Source organism: Rhinolophus sinicus, linkage group LG14 (genome assembly GCF_036562045.2).
Source record: "Rhinolophus sinicus isolate RSC01 linkage group LG14, ASM3656204v1, whole genome shotgun sequence".
Classification (NCBI taxonomy): domain Eukaryota; kingdom Metazoa; phylum Chordata; class Mammalia; order Chiroptera; family Rhinolophidae; genus Rhinolophus; species Rhinolophus sinicus.
Window position 1 is genome coordinate 47,546,286 of NC_133763.1, and position 19,452 is coordinate 47,565,737.

General features: G+C 36.0%; 1 protein-coding gene across 1 annotated transcript in view; it reads left to right on the forward strand.

The window, feature by feature from the left end:
• The window catches only part of MAN1A2 (mannosidase alpha class 1A member 2), a 114,834-nt gene that overhangs the window by 61,181 nt on the left and 34,201 nt on the right, over nucleotides 1–19,452 (forward strand). The window contains exons 7-8 of the mRNA XM_019730603.2: nucleotides 6,538–6,661; nucleotides 7,611–7,704. Of these exons, the coding sequence (XP_019586162.2) occupies nucleotides 6,538–6,661; nucleotides 7,611–7,704 (218 nt within the window). The remainder of the gene's footprint in view (nucleotides 1–6,537; nucleotides 6,662–7,610; nucleotides 7,705–19,452) is intronic.

The following is a 19,452-nucleotide window of genomic DNA, read 5'->3' on the forward strand; positions in this document are numbered from 1 at the left end:
ATACTGTTGATATTTTGGGTGAATAATACACACTTTCAGAGGGCTACGTGGTTGTGATAGTCAGTGGAGTAACATGGCAGGTACCCAAATACTATGCGATAAAGTAGAGGGCATCAACATGATACGTATCCAAGAAGATTAGGGAGTTTTCATGGAGCACTTTAACTTGCTTTTGTAGAGGAGTAAGATGTTAATAGGTGGTACAGATGGGTAGAGCATCAGAAGTGGGCGAAATAACCAAAAAGAGATGTGCAGATGAAAAAATATAGGAAAGAAAGTTGGATTTTTAGAGAAGTGGCTGGTGATGAAATGTGGGGAAGCAGTATATACGACCCTCCAAATGCCTCAGCTAATCCTTTAAGTAAGGAGATTTATGAAAGGGTGAAAGTGCCATTTCTGTGAAGAAGCTTAACCTTTAACCAGAAGGTTCGCCTTGGAGTTACTGAGATAAATTTCATTATCAGGATATTGAAGGAAGATCTGGAGAGTGTATTTGAAATTCTTTTCTCTAAAAAGGTAGCAAGATGTATAGGCATAGATAAAGCCCTTGTCATCCCTAATGGCCCCTAATTCTGTGAGTTAACTGATGGGACAAACTGGAAGTCCTTTTCTTGAAATCCTCTTACTATGTACATGTACATCCATCCAGCAGAACCATGCCTGTTTTGTTCACCAATATATACTCAACACTTACATGGTGAATGCATGCAGGTAACACTTATCCCGGATAAAAGTCTGTTAAGCAGTGGTATGATTCTAACATGGGTGGTAAAAGCATACGGAATGAAACTTAAGTGGATGCGCAGAATAGAAGCTGAGCTGAGCAGAAAACCATATATGGAAGGCTTCATTACAAACAGAGAAGAAACCACACAGAGATGAAATTTCCCAGCCAACAGCTTAGGCAGCCTCCATACAACCCTCAAACTGCTACGTCACTGAGTTTCTCCATCTTGCCCAGAGAAGGAAGTTCTGTTATCAACCAGGGCTCAGTGACGGGTTCTAAGAGGAAATTGTCTACTGTGATTTTGGATAAATACTCAGTGTGGATTGATCTCTCATTATTCAAGGAGTAAGTGGATAAAAATAAGGACCTTTAAGAAGATTTTACACTTTAAAATTTGGAAAACTCAATCAAAGAGGAAGAGGAAACAGGCATTTGACAAAATTTTACTTCAGGAAATATTTAAATTTTAAGCATATACTTCTCTCAAATTTTTCAATCATATTGAACTTAAAGATATTCTAAGGCATCGTGAATAAAATTTAAGGGGAATAACAAACTAGGAAAAGTGTTAATAGCAATAATGATATTGAAAGCATATGAATTCATTTTTAACATATAAATAGCTTTTACAGACTTATGAAAAATACCCACCAATTATTTTAAAAGCTGGTAAATATTAATACATGAATGGGTAATTCAAAAAAGAAATACTGTTAAAAATAAGCAAAAAATCTTCACGTTAGTAATAAAAATATTAGATTTAAAATAAGATTCTATTTTCTTACCTAGAAAATTGACAAAAGGAGGATGATGGTATTTAGGAATGGCATAATGAAGAAATGGAAACCATATACACTTGTTGGAATTGGAAATTTGACTAATTCAGAAGGTAGATTGGTAGTAGGTTTCAGAAACCTTGAAATATACCTGCCTGTTGACCTTGTAATTTCATTTATAGAAATTTATTGTAATGAAGTAAGTGAAAGTATGTACAAAGATTTAATTGTAAGGATGTTTATGGCAGTGACGTTTATATTAATGAACATAGAACGAAACACATTAAATACAAAAGAGTGGCATGTCCATACAGTGGAACGTGACACAGCCATTTGAGATGATGTTCTGGAAGTGAATTTTTAGAGAAGAATGATAGTTGTGATGTATTAAGTGAAAAAGCAACATATATAAGAATATGACCCAGTTTTGTGTTAAGTAAAGCATATTCTATCATGCTGGCTACTCGTAAGTAGAAATCAGAATTCACTTTCTTACGTATTCTCCCTTCTCCTTAGACTACATAAGCAACAGTAAAATAGATTCCTCTCTCTGTTCCCCCTCCTTCCCTCCCTCCCTCTCCTTTCCTCCGCCCCTCACCCCCTTTCGCCCTTTCTTCCTTTCCTCGCTTTTTCTTTCCTTTTCTCGCCCTCACTTTTCTCTCTCTCTCTCTCTCTCTCTCTCTCTCTCTTTTTTTATGTAGCTAGATGTTTTAATTGGAAAAAGAAATACATGTATTGGGTGAATGTACATATATTGAAATAGCACACACTCACTATAAAGTAAGCCTTCAATTCCAAACCCCTAGTTTTTCAGGGAAACCGCTATTAAAAATTTCTTGAGTATCCTTCCAGACATGTTACGTAATTATATATGCATAGTGTATTATTTACTTGCCATTTTCTTTTAACAACAGGTCTTTGTTAAAGAAAAGAGTGAATGCAATGTTAGATACATCACATTAAAATCAAGAACAAGACAGTGTTTAATATTTTTTCTGGGGATTTTAACAAGTGTAACCAAGTAGGAAAAAGGAATAAAGTAAAAATAATGGACTGGAGACAAAATTATAATTCATTACAGATCATATGATTGCTTTCCTGGGGGGGGGGGAAGGTGGTCAATTAAAAAACCATTTGAATAATAAAAGAGTTGAGTAAATTGGTCAGTTAAAAATTAAAACATGTTTTTGAACATCAGGGATATTGGATCAAAACTACAGAAAGGTATGTCTTAGTAAAGTAACGGTGACTGTAGACCTGTCTTAGCAAAGCCTAACAAGTCCTTGAAAGAACTAAACTACCCACAAGTTATTTAACCGTCTGTCAAAAGAAAATTGAAAAGGCTTTAACAGAAGAAAGTAAAATTCAGATATTCAGCAACATATTTTCATACTGTTCAGAATCCCATAAAAAGTACTACTTATGCAAAGAAGCAGGAGAATGTAATCCATAACGAGGAGAAAAAAAACTGTCAATAGAAACATATACAGAAATAATAGTGATGATGGAGATAGCAGTAAAGGACTTTAAAGTAGCTATTACAAGTATGCCCAAGAATTTAAAGGGAAATGTGAACATAATGAGAAGAGAGATTTTTAGAAGGACGAAATGGAACTTCTAGTCTGAGAAATACATGGAATAAACTTGACAAGCTTACCGGCAGATTTGATGCCGCATCAGAAAAGATCAGTGAGCTTGAACACAGCAATAGAAACCATCCAAACTGAAGCACAGAGAGAAAAATAAAAGGAACATAGCCAGTGACGTGTGGGACAAATATCAAACGTTTAACTTACATATAGTGGAGTGCTTTGGGGGAGGGGTAGGAGGAATGGCCGAAAAACTACTTGAAGAAGTAATGGCCAAAAATTGCCCAAATTTAATGACCAACTATAAACCCACAAGTGCCAGACACCTGATGAAACCCAAAGAAGATAGACATAAAGAAACATAATGAATGGCTGAAAAATCAATGAAAATGAAAAAAAAAAGTCTTAAAAACAGCCAGAGGGAAAAAAGATATTACACACAAGGAACAAGGTTGGAAGTACTGCTTGCTTCACGTCTGCAGCCATGCCAGCCAGGAGACAATGGACAGCATCTTGAAAGTGCTGAAAGAAAAAAGTGAATCTAGAATTCCGTAACCACTGAAACTAGTTTTTCAAAACTGAAGGTGAAATTGACATCTTTAGACAAATAAAAAGCTTAGAGAATTTATTGCCAGCAGTCCTCTATTATTAGAAATGTTAAAGAAACTTTGTAATGACAGTAGACAGAAAGGCAAATCCACATTAGCAATGAAGAGTGGCTGAAAGAGTAAATAAGGGAGTACATGTAAAAGCCGGAATTGAAAAGTCGTAGCATTTGCATGAAATTATGAGCTGCTTGGTTTTTGGCAGCTCATCGCATTTTTACAGTTATAGAAGTTCTTTAGTCCTCATCAGTATTATATCTTGTTGTTAGGGATTTTCTTATTTTTCTGAGTTGTTAGACGAGATTTTTTAAAGGGACGAGTAGTAAACTGTTGGACTTCCTAGGGACTTTACGTTTATACTTGGCTGTGCTGTAATTCGCTGGCCATGCTGACACCTAGGTAATCTTTCTAAGTGGTGAGCTTTAGTCCTTGAATCTTAGGTTGCATCCCTCAAAAGCCTCCATGACTTTCCATCATACGTAGAATAAACTTTTTTACTTTTACGATGCCTCACAGAATCCTTGCACAGTCTGGATTGTACCCAGCTCTCCAGCCTCATCTCCTCTCATTTGTTTTCGCTTCCTGAGCTCCAGCCACACCGGCCCCCTTCCTTTTCCTCGTTTGCTGTCTCCTTTGCTAGGAATTTCTTCTTCCAGCTCATTCATCACTTGCTGCTTCTCATCATTCAGGTCTCAGCTCAAATTGTGTCATTTCAAAACGCTTTCTCTGAACGTTGTACATAAAGAGCCTTTCTGTTAACTCACCTTTTCCTTAGTGCCCACTATTCTATTTCGCTGTGTAATTTTGTTCATAACAATATTTTCTATTTATTATGGGAGCAGGAATGTTATGTATCAGGTTCACTGCTGTATCTCCTGGAGCCTCATAGGCACTTACTGTTTGGAAATGAATGACTGTCTTACGTAGTTACTTACTAATACATATCCACGTTTCTTCCTTGATTCTCACTTCTAGCTACAAAAAAAATCTGTTAGTGGTACCATATTTTCAAAGACAACATACAAATAGCACCAAACAATTAAAGAACTTTAAGCCAGGTAGAGTGATATGTGCTGATACCTGTTTTCTCAACTCTAACTCTAAAATATGTCATATTGAATTGGCAGTATACAAGTGGATATAAAATGGCAGAAAGACTTAAATTTTTACTTCCTCCTCCAAGTAGAAAAGACCCTGGAGAATGGTTTAGAGTTCTTGTGGGAATAACCCATAAACTCCGCTACTTGAGTAATTAATCTAGATTTCCAGTTCCAGCCATGGAATAGCTTATATCATACTAACCCGACATACCATACTAACCATACATACGATCAAAAATAATCGTAAAAGCTTGACAAAATGGTTTGAGGGCTGGAGAGCAACTAAGTCATGTAGGACTTGCTAAGAGAAGGTCATCTCCATATAAACATTGGCTTTTTCTCTGAGGACAATTTCCAAGTCGTGATGCAGGGCAGTAGAGGCCAAGCCACAGTGGTGGTCGCTTGGGGCAGAGGAGACTGTGGTTGGGTGGTGGAGCTGCCAAATGGCTGAGACCTGAGGGACAAACTCTCAAGACAGGAAGAAATTACAGAGGAAAAACCCCCAAATTTATGTACAAATATTCCTTAAGTTTCACACACATGGAGCAAGACTCAAGGAAACCCAACAGAAAATGGCAGTTGGAGGCTAAAGGGCTAAGGAGAAAATTTAACAGCCACACAGTACTGGGGACACAAAGGTTAGTGTTGAAGGCTAGCAGGATGGAGGTAGGTCCCTTGGTAAACACCTCAAGCTTTCAGCTGAGGTCTCAGGGCTACTCCCTAACAATAGAGGGAATAAGCTATCCTTAACAAAGGCTAAAACCAAGGTAACTGGCCTGTACTCACCCTCTGTTTCAGAAGAAACTTACCTTTCTTAGATGATAACGTCCAAAGCGTCTACACTTTTACACTTTTTCTGGCTTCTAGTAAAAAAATTATAAGGCAGGCTAAAAAAATAGCAGGAAGATATCCTAGAAATACATCTGAACAAAAAATTGTATGTAAGATTATTCACTGTAAAAGTCTTCATAATAGCAAAGTACCAGAAATATGCTGAAGGACCACAAATGGAGGATTAATCAAATTATATTTATTTCTACATTGTGGTAGTTTTCACAGGTACTATCAGCACTTGGGAATGGAGAATTTCTTATTGTAGAATATTGTCCTGACCATTACAGGATATGTTACATGTTTGTCCCCAGCACAGTAAACACAAGTTGTATCTTCAAGGTTTGGGACAACTCGGAATGCTCTCACACATTTTCATATGCCTCTGGGGTAGGGCATTCCAATTGCAAATCATTAATATCATGGAATTTTGTGCAGCTGTAAAAAAAATGAGAAAGTTATTTGTGAACTGATAGGGAAAGACCACTGAGGTACATCTTAAGAGTAAAATGCAAGTTACAGAGCAGTAAGTATACTTTGCTATATAGTTTTGTTTAAGACAGGAGGAAAATAATATATATTTGGATTGCTTATATATGCATAAAAAATTCTGTCCTGATACATGAGAAGCTACTGAAAGTGATTATCTGTGGGACCTGGTGACATGAAGAGAGATGAGATTTCTGGAGTGAAACATATTTGCTGTATACTTTTCTATATTGTTTCAATTTTTGAAAGGTGGTTATGTTAACTATTCAAGAATATTTTTTAAATAATAAAATACAATTTTAGATATAAATTGTGTTAGATACAATAATCTCTAAGAGATTTATTTAAAGTTTATGTGTTCATTAAAAAAATGTTTTGGTCCTTTTCCTTCTGTCTCCTGTTACCTGTGCTGTCGTTCAGTGGAGTGGGGCGAAACTGGGGCTGGGCATCGGCAGGTAGCAGCATTCTGGCTGAATTCGGCACGTTACATATGGAGTTTGTCCACCTCAGCTACTTGACAGGCGACCCGGTTTACTACAAAAAGGTTAGTGTTCTTGTCTTCTTTTCTTTGTTATAAAAAAGTCCTTTAAGATTTACCAAAAGACTTGATTAATGCTTAGAAAATGTTTGCCTTTCTCGAACTATGTTTATCCGACTCTGGCCTTCGTTCTTTTTAAATTATCGAAAGAAATGTCCTTTCTATTTAGAACGTATTTCAAATATTTACTGTTATTTGAGAAGTTGTAACTACTAGTAGGCTTTTAAAAAATGTCATTGCCATCTCTGTTCAGCATTGTGCTGAAATTCCTAGCCAGCATGGTAGGGCAAGAAAAACAAAATGAAGAAAAGGTTCAAGAATTGAACTAAATTAAAAAGGAGGAAAGAAAACAGTGATTAATCACAAATTACATGACTTTCTACCTAAAATATTAAGACAGTCTACACTAAAATTATTAGAAATAAAAGCTGAATATATTTTTTGAATACAAGATCAATATAGATATTAAAAATAATTTCTCTGCACCAGCTGCAACAGGCAAGGAAGTATCACTTTACAAAAACATACATTATGTGCTAGGAACAATAGTGTAAATTTCCTACAAATAAATCTAACGAAAGGTAAACAAAGTTCAAAGCTGTTGAGTAACATTGAAGAGGACCTTAATGGAGAGGTATGTCATGTGCATGTATAGTTCAACAACATCATAAGAATTCCGTCATCTCCACATTGATCTGTAGCATCAATTCAATGCCAATCAAAACACCAATGGCTTTTTTCTTTGTATTGTTCTTTGATTTTGAAAGATGATCATATGTCATCATAAATGAGCCATTTGAAAAACAGAGCTTTTCTTGACCACCGCACACACCCAGAAAAAAGCAGGGGAGGTGGAGTAGGTTTTGAGTGAGGATAAAACACAAAGCCTAGATTAGTATAAAGCCATGATCACGTTAATTTTTATTAATTGCATTCTGAATTTTATTTTGTATAGGTCATGCACATTCGGAAACTACTTCAGAAAATGGATCGTCCAAATGGTCTTTATCCAAATTATTTGAACCCCAGAACGGGTCGCTGGGGTCAGTGTAAGTATTTCTAGTACAGCTGATGCTTTGTTAAAAGATGATGTCTGAAAACGTTCGCTTGATGTAGTGAAAAGTACACTGCACGGAGAGTGAGAAGCCCCCATTAGTGCCTAACCCTGTGATCTCCTAGTGCTGTTACCTTCAGCAAGTTTCTGCTCTCGTAGCTTGTTTTTCTACTTGTCAAATGGAAACATTAACAGCCTGCCTCACAAGAGTATTTTATTTCATGTATGTATAAGTTATTTGTTAAAATATAATGTGGCATTTGCAAAGGCTTATACTTTAAGCCCCTGTTTATGAGACGTATCTTCTTGTAAGTAAGGGCATTGCTCGTGGTAGGTATTTACGAAAGGCGTATGAAGAACAAATGAGTATCTTAAATGATTAGAAAAGAGGACGATTGCTCTTGGACAAGCTCTGTCCAGTCATTCATTTTATAAGAAGGTATCAGTGTCTGTTACTTACCAGGCTCGGTGCCAAGTTCTTGGATAAAACTGGAGATGGGGAAGGACTTAGTCTGAATTCAGGGAGCTCTCAGGCCAGCAGGGCAGGCAGGCAGACACGCTTAGAAGTAGTAGGAATATAATGTGATAAGTATTACAGTAGAGGAATGGACGAACTGTTAGGTGAGACGATGGCAGAAGGGACTCCCTATGTAGGAAGAGAAAGTATTTTGTTTGGGGAGGGGGTGGTTTTTCTTATTGTAGCTTTAGATTTGATCTTTGAAGGAATTAATTTTTTAAAAATAAATATGTGGAACTTAACAGAATTTTAATAAATTAGGGGTTATCAGTGGTACCCTCTCTTGAAAGATAGGAAACCTAAAACAAATAGAAGTTGTGACTTTCCCCCTAGTGTACCATGTTTGAATTATTTTTGAGACTAATCACGTCACACTGAAGTAGTAAAAAACACAGGTAGAAGTAACAATCGCTTTATTTTATGTGTGGGAAACACTGTTGAACCTGTCAGTAGGAAATTATGCTGGTATTTGCTACTAAGAGTAGGAAAACATTTGTCACAGAATTGTCTTTGGGGCTCCTATCAAGGAAATTGTTCTTTTTTTTTATGAAAGGAAAGAAGACTGGTCAATGCAGGTACGTCTTTCATGGATCTGAGTCTAAATCTCAGGCTTTTGGCTTCTCTTATGTGCTGTTCTTTTCCTCCTGAAATTCTTTACAAGTGGCTCATCTTCTAGGTCAGCTTCCTAGACTGAGTGAAAATGATACTTTCTGAAAACACAAAACCATGGGAGCAGCATTTCTAAAATATAAAAATATACTTTTCTTATTTTAGCTACGGATGACTGGTTGGATGTCTGCTCAGTAATTTGGGTGAATTTTTTTCCCCTTTTTATATTAAGTTTTATATTAAGATTTGGGAATATTCTGACATTAGGGGGGGATTATGTTCATTCCTTCCTTATGTCATAAACCAGTATATATTCTATATGGTATAACTAAAAAAAAGAAGAAAAAAAGAAACCATAAAAGTACGAAAAATTGGCTGATTATCATCAGGAAAGCCTTTTCTGAGCATGTCACATGAAGCAGAAACCGTAAAGAAGAAGGTATCAGTTTTTACATATTTAAATGTTAATCTCCTACAGTTCATAACAAAAGGCAAGTAGCAAGCTAAGCAAATTTATTTGGACATATTTGGAAAACAAAGCTTTTATATCCTCTCGATATCCAGAACTCTTACAAGATCACAAGGAAAAGATGATTACCCCAATAGGAAAATAGACTGAGAAAAGTCATGAAGAAACAAAACAGAAATGGGCCAATAAACAGATGTTCACATTTAACCCTCAAAGTGGCGTGTACATGGGGCCAGTGTAATGTGACAACCCTCTTTGTGTACAGACTGATGCTACTATAGTAGAATTTAGAGACCATGTTTGCTACTATGTTTGTAGCATCTCCACAGACCAGAGAGCTTTCTTTGTCCCTCTCTTTTTCCACTTCGCCACCTCCCTAGTCAAATCCATGTGGCTTTTAAACAGAAGACATTATTCTTTATCAAATTGATAAAGGAAATGAACACATCCCTGTACACCGTGCTTCAAAAGTGTGGAAATTCGTGTGCCTGCTGAACTAGTGACTTATTTCTAGGTCTTATTCTAAAGAAAGTTGCAGAGCTGTAGGTATATAAAGTTTGCTTACAATAATTTTGGAGTTGTTTATAATTGGGATAATTTGGAAACATTCTAAAGCAGTCCTGTCTAGAACTTTCTATGATGAGGAAAATGTTCTATATCTGTGCTAATACGGCAATCACTAATTATATGTGGTTATTGAGCACTGGAAACATTGCTAGTACAGTTGGGCATTTTAAATTTTATTTACTGTTAATTTAAATAGCCACTGTGACTAGTGCCTAGTGCATTAGACGGTGCAGTTTTTAAACCTATGAAAGATTTGGTTAAGTAAGTTCCAGTCCCTCCAGATGTGGTATATTATGCAGCCTTAAAAGTTACGTTATAGAATACTTGACATACTCGTAGGTGAATGTGACATATCTAGAAATTAGAAAGAGAGAGAAAATAGACACTATAAAAATAGAATCCAAAGTGTTATCTGTGTTTTTTTATGAATGTTTATTTTTCTTTTATTTTTTAATTACTTTTATTAATCTAAATTTGATAATGAACATCTATTACTTTTGAAATAAGGTTAAAAACATTTTTAAAGAAAGAAAGAAGATGCCATCTTCTATACCAAAATCTTAGAATACTGAAAAAAATCAGTCACTGCTTGAGAATTGCCAGCCTTTGAAATGAGCAGCAATATAGCATTGATGGCATTTTAATTATTAAAAATATAACTCTTTCTCTTCATCAAATGCTATGAAAACTGGATAGCCACATGAAAAAGCATGAAATTGGGCCCTCACCTTATACAAAAATTAACTCAAAACGCATCAAGGACCCTACGTTTAAGATCCAAAACTATAAAACTCTTAGAAGAAAACAGGGACAAATCTTCATGACCTTGGATTTGGCAATGGTTTCTTCAATAGCAGAGACAACAATAGAAACAATAGATAAATTGAATTTCATTAAAACTAAAAATTTTGTGCATCAAAGGACTCTATCGTGAGAGTAAAAGACAGTTTACAGAATGAGAGAAAATATTTGCAAATCACTTATCTGATAAGGTTTTAATATCCAGACTATATAAAGAACTAGAATTCAACAACAGAAAGACAACACCCAATTAAAAAACGTGAGAGCAGGACTTGAATAGCCATTTTTTCGAAGGAGATACACAAATGGAATTAAACACGTGAAAAAGATGCTCAACATCATTAGTTATCAGGGAAATGCTAATCAAAAGCACAGTGAGATGCCACTTCACACCCACTAGGATCTCTGCATTCAAAAAGATAGAAAATAAGTCTTGGCAAGGATGTGGAGAATTTGGAACCCTGCACACTGCTGGTGGGAACGTAAAGTGGTGCAGCCACTGTGAGAAAGAGTCCGATGTTTCCTCAAAGAGTTAAACATGCAATTCTATGTGTTTCAGCAATTCAAGTCCTAGGTATATACCCAAAAGATCTGAGAACGGGCCGAAAAAGATACTGGTATGCTAGTGTTCACAGCAGCATTATTCACAGTAGCCAAAAGGTGGAAACAGCCAAAGTGTCCTTGAGGTGAACAGATAAACAAAATTGGTCTATCCACACAATGGAATATTATTCAGCCATGAAAAGAATGAAATTCTAATACATGTTACAACACAGATGGACCTTGAGAACATTTTTCGAAATTTAAAAAAAAGCCAGTAAAAAAAGGAGAGAGACTGTATGATGGCATTTACACTAAATATCTAGAGTATTCAGATTCATAGAGACAGAAAGTGGATTAGAGGTTACTAGGGGCTGGGGTGAGGGGAATGGAGAGTTATTGCTTAATAGGTACAGAGTTTCTATTTGCAGTGATGAAAAGTTCGGAAATAGTGGTGATGATTGTACAGCATTGTGAAGTAATTAACGCCACTAAATGGTACACTTAAAAAAATGGTTAAAATGGCAACTTTCATGTTATGTATACCACAATAAACGATTGCAATAAAAATAATTATTTCATTCTTCCTTGTTTGTTCCCCACAAAATAAAATTCAAATTATTTCTTTAGAATGTATTCACTCTTACCAGTTATTAATTTTGTGAATGTTGTAGAAATCTAGTCACTGGTTATTTTGGCAGAGGGTCTTCAAAATCCTGGGGGAGATGCCCTGATATCCCCTTAGCAGCTGCAGTTCCTGCTACATTGTCCAATTTGTTCCTTTTAATGTTTTTGTGTATTTTATACCAGCTTCTGAAAAGTATATCAAATTCCATTATTATCTTTGAGCAGTATACATCTGTCATATCTATAAATAGTCTGCAAAACAAATAGTGAATTGAACTGAAATTTAACAATTCAGCTTTGGCTAACTATTATAATTAGAGTAATGATAACGTCTGTGACATGCAGATAGCAATCACAGAGAATAATTACTTGTAATTACCTTCAGGAAAAGTACTTGGCAGCAGATACAAAAGAATATAGTAAGGAACCTAGATTTAAAGGCATATCATTAGTATTTTTTTTCTTTTTTCTTTTTTTTTACTTTATTTTTTCACTAGTTTTCTAAGTACAATGCTTAGCCTGTGCCATTTAATGACTAAAGTGAAGGAAATATAAAAATTGGTCATGACTGAGTCGTTAAATTGTATACTACTAAATTAAAAATTGTGGGAAAAACCAAGAATGGGTAGAATGTTTGGAGTTAGGAGACTAATTCTGACTTTCCTGCTTAATAATTTAGGTAAGTTATTGAACATCTCTATGCCTTTGTTTCTTCATCTGTTCTAATTGTACTTATTTAATAGGCTGATCATGTGGGTTATGTTTATGAAATGATGTATTTGAAAATGCCTCATAAACTATAATACCCGATATAAATACTAGTTTTTATTCTAGAATTTTCTATAAGAACACTTCAAGAAATAGCTTGTGTTAGAAACCTGCCATTAACTTCATGACATGCTGAGATAGATTATATGAATCATTGATATTTAGTAGTGCTTTATAATGTGTAATCGATTTCCGAATATCAGAAGTACCTTGGAGTGACATGGTTCATTGAACTTGACACCTTACCAGGCATGATTCAGTGGTTTGAGTAAGAAAGTCAGACTACTGAGGGATACATTCCGTAGTTACCATGGGTCTCAGGCTCCTGCTGTGGATTCATCTATAGAGCATATGTGTTTAATCTCCCACTGGAGCAACTGTCTGGAAGAGCTGGAAAGAACCTGTCGGGTGGCACTGGGACTACATCCTACAACCTGAGTGACATTCAACTAAATCTGTAAACTCTGGCAGTGATTCACAGACCTGAAAAACATTTTCCCTAAACCATGCCTGACTGTTGTTTTTCTCTGCTTTTTGCCCTGTTATTTCACCTTTAATTCTCTTAAATCTTCTTCACCTTGTTTTCTTTTCTGCTCATTTGTTCTTTCCTTAAATCTATAGCATGTCCAGAATTATATGTATGAGGCCAAAAATTTAAAACGCCCTCTATGTTATTTGAATGACTCTTACTTGTATATGCGTCATGCCCCCGAGAACCATTTGTGTCCTTTAATTACCCCATGCATTCTCTCTGAGTGAACTCCATTTTATGTATTGATAACTCCCAAACGCATACCGCCAACTTAGCACGCTCTCTGGATTTCCACATGCCTGATCACCTGTTTGTCATATCCACTTAGGTATCCAACTAGCACCTCAAATTCATCCCGCCCAAAAGTCGTCCCCCTCCCCCTTTAAGCCACTTCCCCCACCCCAGTATCCCAGTGTCATTGATGGGCACCATTGGTCACCCATTTGCCCAGCCAGAAATCCAGACATCACCTGTGAGTGCTCTTTCTTCACTCTTTCAGTAAACACCTGATAGTTGTCATGCTAAAAGATGGGGGTAGAGTCAAGAAATATTATTAGATTATTTTACGATGTGAATAATAAGCCCTTAAATGCTAAGAGGTAGATTCAGCTGAAGGGTAGAAGTTGAAGACAGACCAAGACGAGAGGATTCCTGAGAAGGAAGTGTCATGTTTAGGGGCCAGAGTAGATGAGGTATGCAGAGTAGAGAAGAAGCATTTCTTTAACAAGCAGAGGGGAACAGATCAAATGATAGGTAGGGGTGCAAAGTTGAAAGATATTTTTGCTTTTTGTTTTCCTTCCTGCCCAACTAATGGTCTGTGTTTTTCCTGTGAGTTCGGAGGCCTGCTGTCTGCTGAGCTTGAGGAAGAAGGTAGAGGAAGAAGAGATTTCAAATATCTGCTTTAGAGAATGGCAAAGAGCACGCATCACGGAGTGATGGGAAAGTTGAAAGCAATGTTGCAGTCCTCATGGATGGTGAAAATTGTGAACTGGCGATAATAGTAGAGCAGGCTGACATCTGGGCTGGGCTTTTACGGGTTGGGTGCAACAGCCAAACAGTGGCGCGAGGATCCGGAAGGTTTGGGCAGGATTGCTTGCTGCTTCCTCTTCTGTCCAGCCTCGACGGCCTGGGATCCAAACCAATGTGAGAAGACTCGCATACCTGTACCCTTCTGTTTGATCTGTCCTAGAAATCCCCAAACTATCACCCAGTCACCTACCTTTCCCCTTCATGTACAGGTTCAGTTGGGCATTGCTGATGAAAATGATCCGTGGTGCAATTTAAAGTCACTATTTATAACTTACAATTGCCAATTCCAACTGGATGGCCAGTGCCCCTGACAATTCTTTAACTTGGAACACTTTCCTGTTCTTTACTCTCCTTAAGTCTTGTTTATAAACCTCCTGTCAATTCCCAGCTCTGTTTTGCTCATCATGTTCAGTTTCCTGGGCAGTTTTAGTTTAGGTATGTCTTTAGTAAAAAGTATTTATGTAGATTTAAACATTTTTTTCATTACATTCACGTGTGAGAGTCTCAGTATTTTAAAAACTGAGTTAAAAGGAGCGATTTTGATGTTGCTGATAGCTTTGGACTAATTCCAAATGTATTTTTGTTTTCTTGCTTTTTTAAAAGCAGCTTCATTAGGGTATAATTGACCTACAGTGAAACAGGACATGTTTAAAGGGCACAACTTCATGTAAAATAATTAAAAAATAAAGTGTACAACTTAATGAGTTTTTAAGTAAGTAGCCCATCACCACAATGAAAATAATGAACATATCTGTCACCCTAAAAGGTTTCCTCATACTCTTTATGAATCTTTTTTCCCCTTTTCACTCCTTCCGCAAACGACTGACCTTTCTGTCATTCAATAAGTTTGCATTTTCTAGAACTTCATATAACTAGAATCCTTTCTATGTACTCTGTTTTTGTCTGGCTTCTTTCACTCTGCATAATTATTGTGAGATTTGTCCATGTTGTGTATATCAGTATTTCTGAGTAGAATTCCACTTTGTGGAATACAACGGTTCATTTATCCATTCCCCTGTTGATGGACACTTGGGTTATCTCCAGTTTGGGGCTATTATAAATAAAGTGCTATGAAGATTCATGGTCAAGCCTTTGTGTGGACATAGGTTCTCATTTCTCTTGAGTAAATACCTAGGAGTTTAATGTTTGTATCACGTGGTAGATGTGTATGTTTAACATTTTTAAAAACTGCCAAACTTTTCCAAAGTGAATGGTCCTTTTTACATTCCCATTGATAGTGTTCGTCCACATACTAAGCAACTCTTGATATGGTTAGTCTTTTAATTTTAGCCATTTTAGTAGGTGTGTAGTGATAATTTGCTGTGGCTTTAATTAGCACTTTCCAAATGACTAATGATGTTGAATATGTTTTCATGTGCTATTTGCCATCCACTTACTTTCTTTGGTGAGTTGTCTGATCAGACCTCTTTCCAATTGCCCGTTGTTTTTAAAAAAGTGGTTTTCTTAATTTCTGGGTTTTGAGAGTTTGGTACATATTCTAGATACAAGTCCTTTATCAGATATATTTTTGACAAATATTTTCTCCCAGTCTTTGAATTGTCTTTTCATTTTCCTAACAGTATCAAAGAGAAAAAGATTGCAATTAGGAAGGCCATTTAATTAATTTGTTTTATGAATTGTTCTTTGGTGTCATATCTAAGAAGTACCATGTTTCCCCAAAAATAAGACCGGGTCTTATATTAATTTTTGCTCCAAAAGACACATTAGGGCTTATGTTCAGGGGACGTCATCCTGAAAAATCATGCTAGGGCTTATTTTCTGGTTAGGTCTTATTTTCGGGGAAACACAGTGTTTGCCTAACCCAGTCACAGAGATTTCCGCTTATGTTTTCTTCTGAAAGCATTATAGATACAGGTTTTATATTTAGGCCTGTGATGTACTTTGCGTTGACTTTTGTATAGAAATCAAAGGTTGTTGTTATTGTGGCTTTGCATGTGGACATCTAATTATTCCAGCACCATTTATTAAAAAGGCTATTCTTTCTCCACTGCGTTTTTTTCCATCTTGTCAAAAATCAATTGTCTGTATAGGTATGAGTTTAATTTTGGATTCTATTCTGTTCTGTTGATCTGTTTACTTATTATTATTCTAGTACCATGCCATTTTCATTAATGCGGTTTTATTACAGGTCTTGAAATCAAGTAGTGTTAGCCATCCAAATTTGTTCTTTCTCAAAATTGCCTTGGCTGTTGAGGTCCTTTGTATTTCCATATTAATGTTAGAATGACCTTGTCAATTTTCATAGAAAAGTGTGAGGATTTTGGCTGGGATGGCATTGAAATCTACTGATCAGTTTGGGGAGAATGGACATCTTAAACTATCCTAACACTGACACTGCTGATATCTTCTATCCATACACAAATTATACCCATCTCTACATTCATTTGGCTGTTTTTTATATTTTCTCTCAAAAATATTCTGTGTACAGGTCTTTCACAGGGTTCTCCAGATTTATCTATAAATATTTCATATTTTTGATGCTATTAAACATGGTATTTTTAATTTCAGTTTTTGATATTTTGTGGATAATATGTACAAGTTAAATTGATTTTAGTATATTGATCTTGTATCTGCAACTTGCTAACCTCACATTTTTAGTTCTCGTAGCTCTTTTGTAAATGCCACGAAATTTTCTACATAGACGACCGTATTAATTCTTAAGACAGTTTTACTTTTTCATTTCCAACATGAATGTCATTTATTTAAATGCATTTTAATCAATTTCTTTTTTGGCCTAATTGCACTTGCTGGAACTTTCAGTCCAAAGTTGAAGAAAAGGGATGAAAGTGAACAGCGGTGTCTTGTATTCTTGATCTTAGGGAGAAAGTGCTTAGTCTTGCACTATGAAGTATGAGACCAGCGGTAGATTTTCTTGTTACAAACCCTTGGGGAGGTCGAAGGAGTTCCTTTTTCCCGGTTTGCTGAGAGTTTTTATCAGGAATAGAAGTCAAATTTTGTCAAATGCTTTTTTTGCATTTATAGTCTTTTTTGGTTTGTTAATAGAATGAATTACATCCATTGACTTTTAAACGTTAAACTTGCACTGCATTCCTAGGATAAATCACCCTTATTCATGATGCATTTATCCTTTTACAATTTCTTGGGTTTTTGTTTGTTTGTTTGTTTGTGTCTAGTTTTAGTATCATTGCAATGCTGGCCTTAGAGTGAGTTGTGAATCACCTCTCCTCTTCAGTTTTTTAAATAAAAGTTTGTGCAGAATTGATATTATTTCTCCCTTAAATGATTGCCATACTTTCCCAATAAAACCATCTGGGCCTGGAGTTTTCTTTTGCGAAGGTTTTTAACTACAGTTTCACTGACAGATAAAAAGTGGTTCAGATTATCTGTTTCTTCTTGAGTGAGTTTTTGTCATTTCTGTCTTTCAGAGAATTTATCCATTTCATCTGATTTTTCTAATTTATTGACATAAAGTTGTTCATAATATTCTATTATTCCTTTAACATCAGTAGACTTTGTCGCATTGATTTTTGTCCTGATCTTTATTACTTAACTTCTTTTACCTATTTGGTGTTTAATTTGCTCTTTTTCTAGTTGATTAAGGTTGAAATGAAGTCATTGATTTGAAAAGAAAAGCTTTTCTTTTTTTGAAAAGATTTTGTGCTATTAATTTCCTCCCAAGTACTGATTTAATGGCATCCCATAAGTTCTGATATGTTGTGTTTTTATTTTCCTGTGAATTTACAGTTACCAAACTTGGAAAATTTTTGGCCATTAGTTCTTCAAATAATTTTTCTGTCATGCCTCTTTCAGAGTCCAGTTATCTGTGTGTTAGGCTCCTTAGCTCACTGATGCTTTTTACTTCCTGTTTTATTAAATTCTTTTTTCTCTCTCTGTTTCATCTTGAATAATTTCTATTGCAATGTTGTCAAGTTCATTAATCTTTTCTTATGCATTGTCTAATCTGCTGTCAATCTCTTCTAGTGTATTTTTATCTCTAACATTGTAACTTTCATCTTTTGAAGTTCAGTTGGATCTTTTTATATCTTCTTTGTCACTACTTACCTTTTTATCGATATTTTAGAGTGTATGCTTTCTACTTACGAAAAATGTTTGCTGTAATGTAATATGCTGTATTATACCGACAACAGTCTCAAACGTCTTGTGTTTACCACATCTCTTGATCGCGCCCTTTTCTCTTATGCTTGATTTAATCTCATGTTGTTTTGTACATGAGATTGTAGTTTGTAGCCGAGGAGCAAGAGGCCATATACCATGCAGTGTAGGCGTGTAGGGGGCTGTCCCGTCTAGGTTCGTGTAAGTGCACTCTTATGTTTGCACAATGACACAAATCACCTAGTAATGCATTTCTCAGAATATATACCCATCATTAAGAGGTACATGACTCTATAATAAACCACTGTAGAACTTAGTGGCTTACAGCAATTTATTATTTCTCCAAAGTCTACAGATTGGCTGAGAGGTTCTGCTGATCTTACCTGGATTTGCTCACGTGTTGGCAGTTAGCTGACAAATTGGCTGGAGGCTGGCTGATCCAGCATGGGCCCATTTGGGTAGAGTCAGCCCTCTCCTTGTGGTCTTCTCACCATTTTTTAGGCTATGCCATGCTTCTTTTCATGACAGGAACAGAGTCCCGTGAAAAGAAGTGAGGTCTATAGGGCCTCCTGAGGCTTAGATTTGATAGTGAAACACTGTTACTTTTGATCACATTTGGTTGCACAAAGCAAGATACAAGGCCAGTCCACTTTAAAGGGATGGGAATTGTTTCATATTCTTTTTCAGTCAGTTTCTTAGATGTTGATGTTCTTAGTATTCCTACTTCTTATCCTTTCCATAGTTGCCTCGCCAACCTCATCTCTTCTTACAGGGTGAACTATGTCCTAAATATTGGTGATATCCAAATTAGCAGTTGGCAAGTTATGGCAGACTAACCTGTGGCCTGTTTTAGTAAGGCCTTTTTTTGTGGCCTATGAGCTAAAAATGGTTCTTACGTTTTTAGAGGGCTGTTTAAATAATCATTATCAGCAGCAACAACAACAAAAGAGAAGAACATGTAACAGAGATTATGTTATCTGGCCCTTTAGAGAAAAAAATTGTTCCCCTTGTAATCAGTACAGGCAGACCTTGGAGATATTGCACGTTTGGTTCCAGACCACGGCAATAAAGCACGTCATACAGCCTTTTAGATGTCCCAGTGCCTGTAAAGGTTATATTTACACTATACTATAGTCTTTTAAGTGTGCAATAGCAGTATGTCTAAAAATATACACGTCCTGTAATTAAA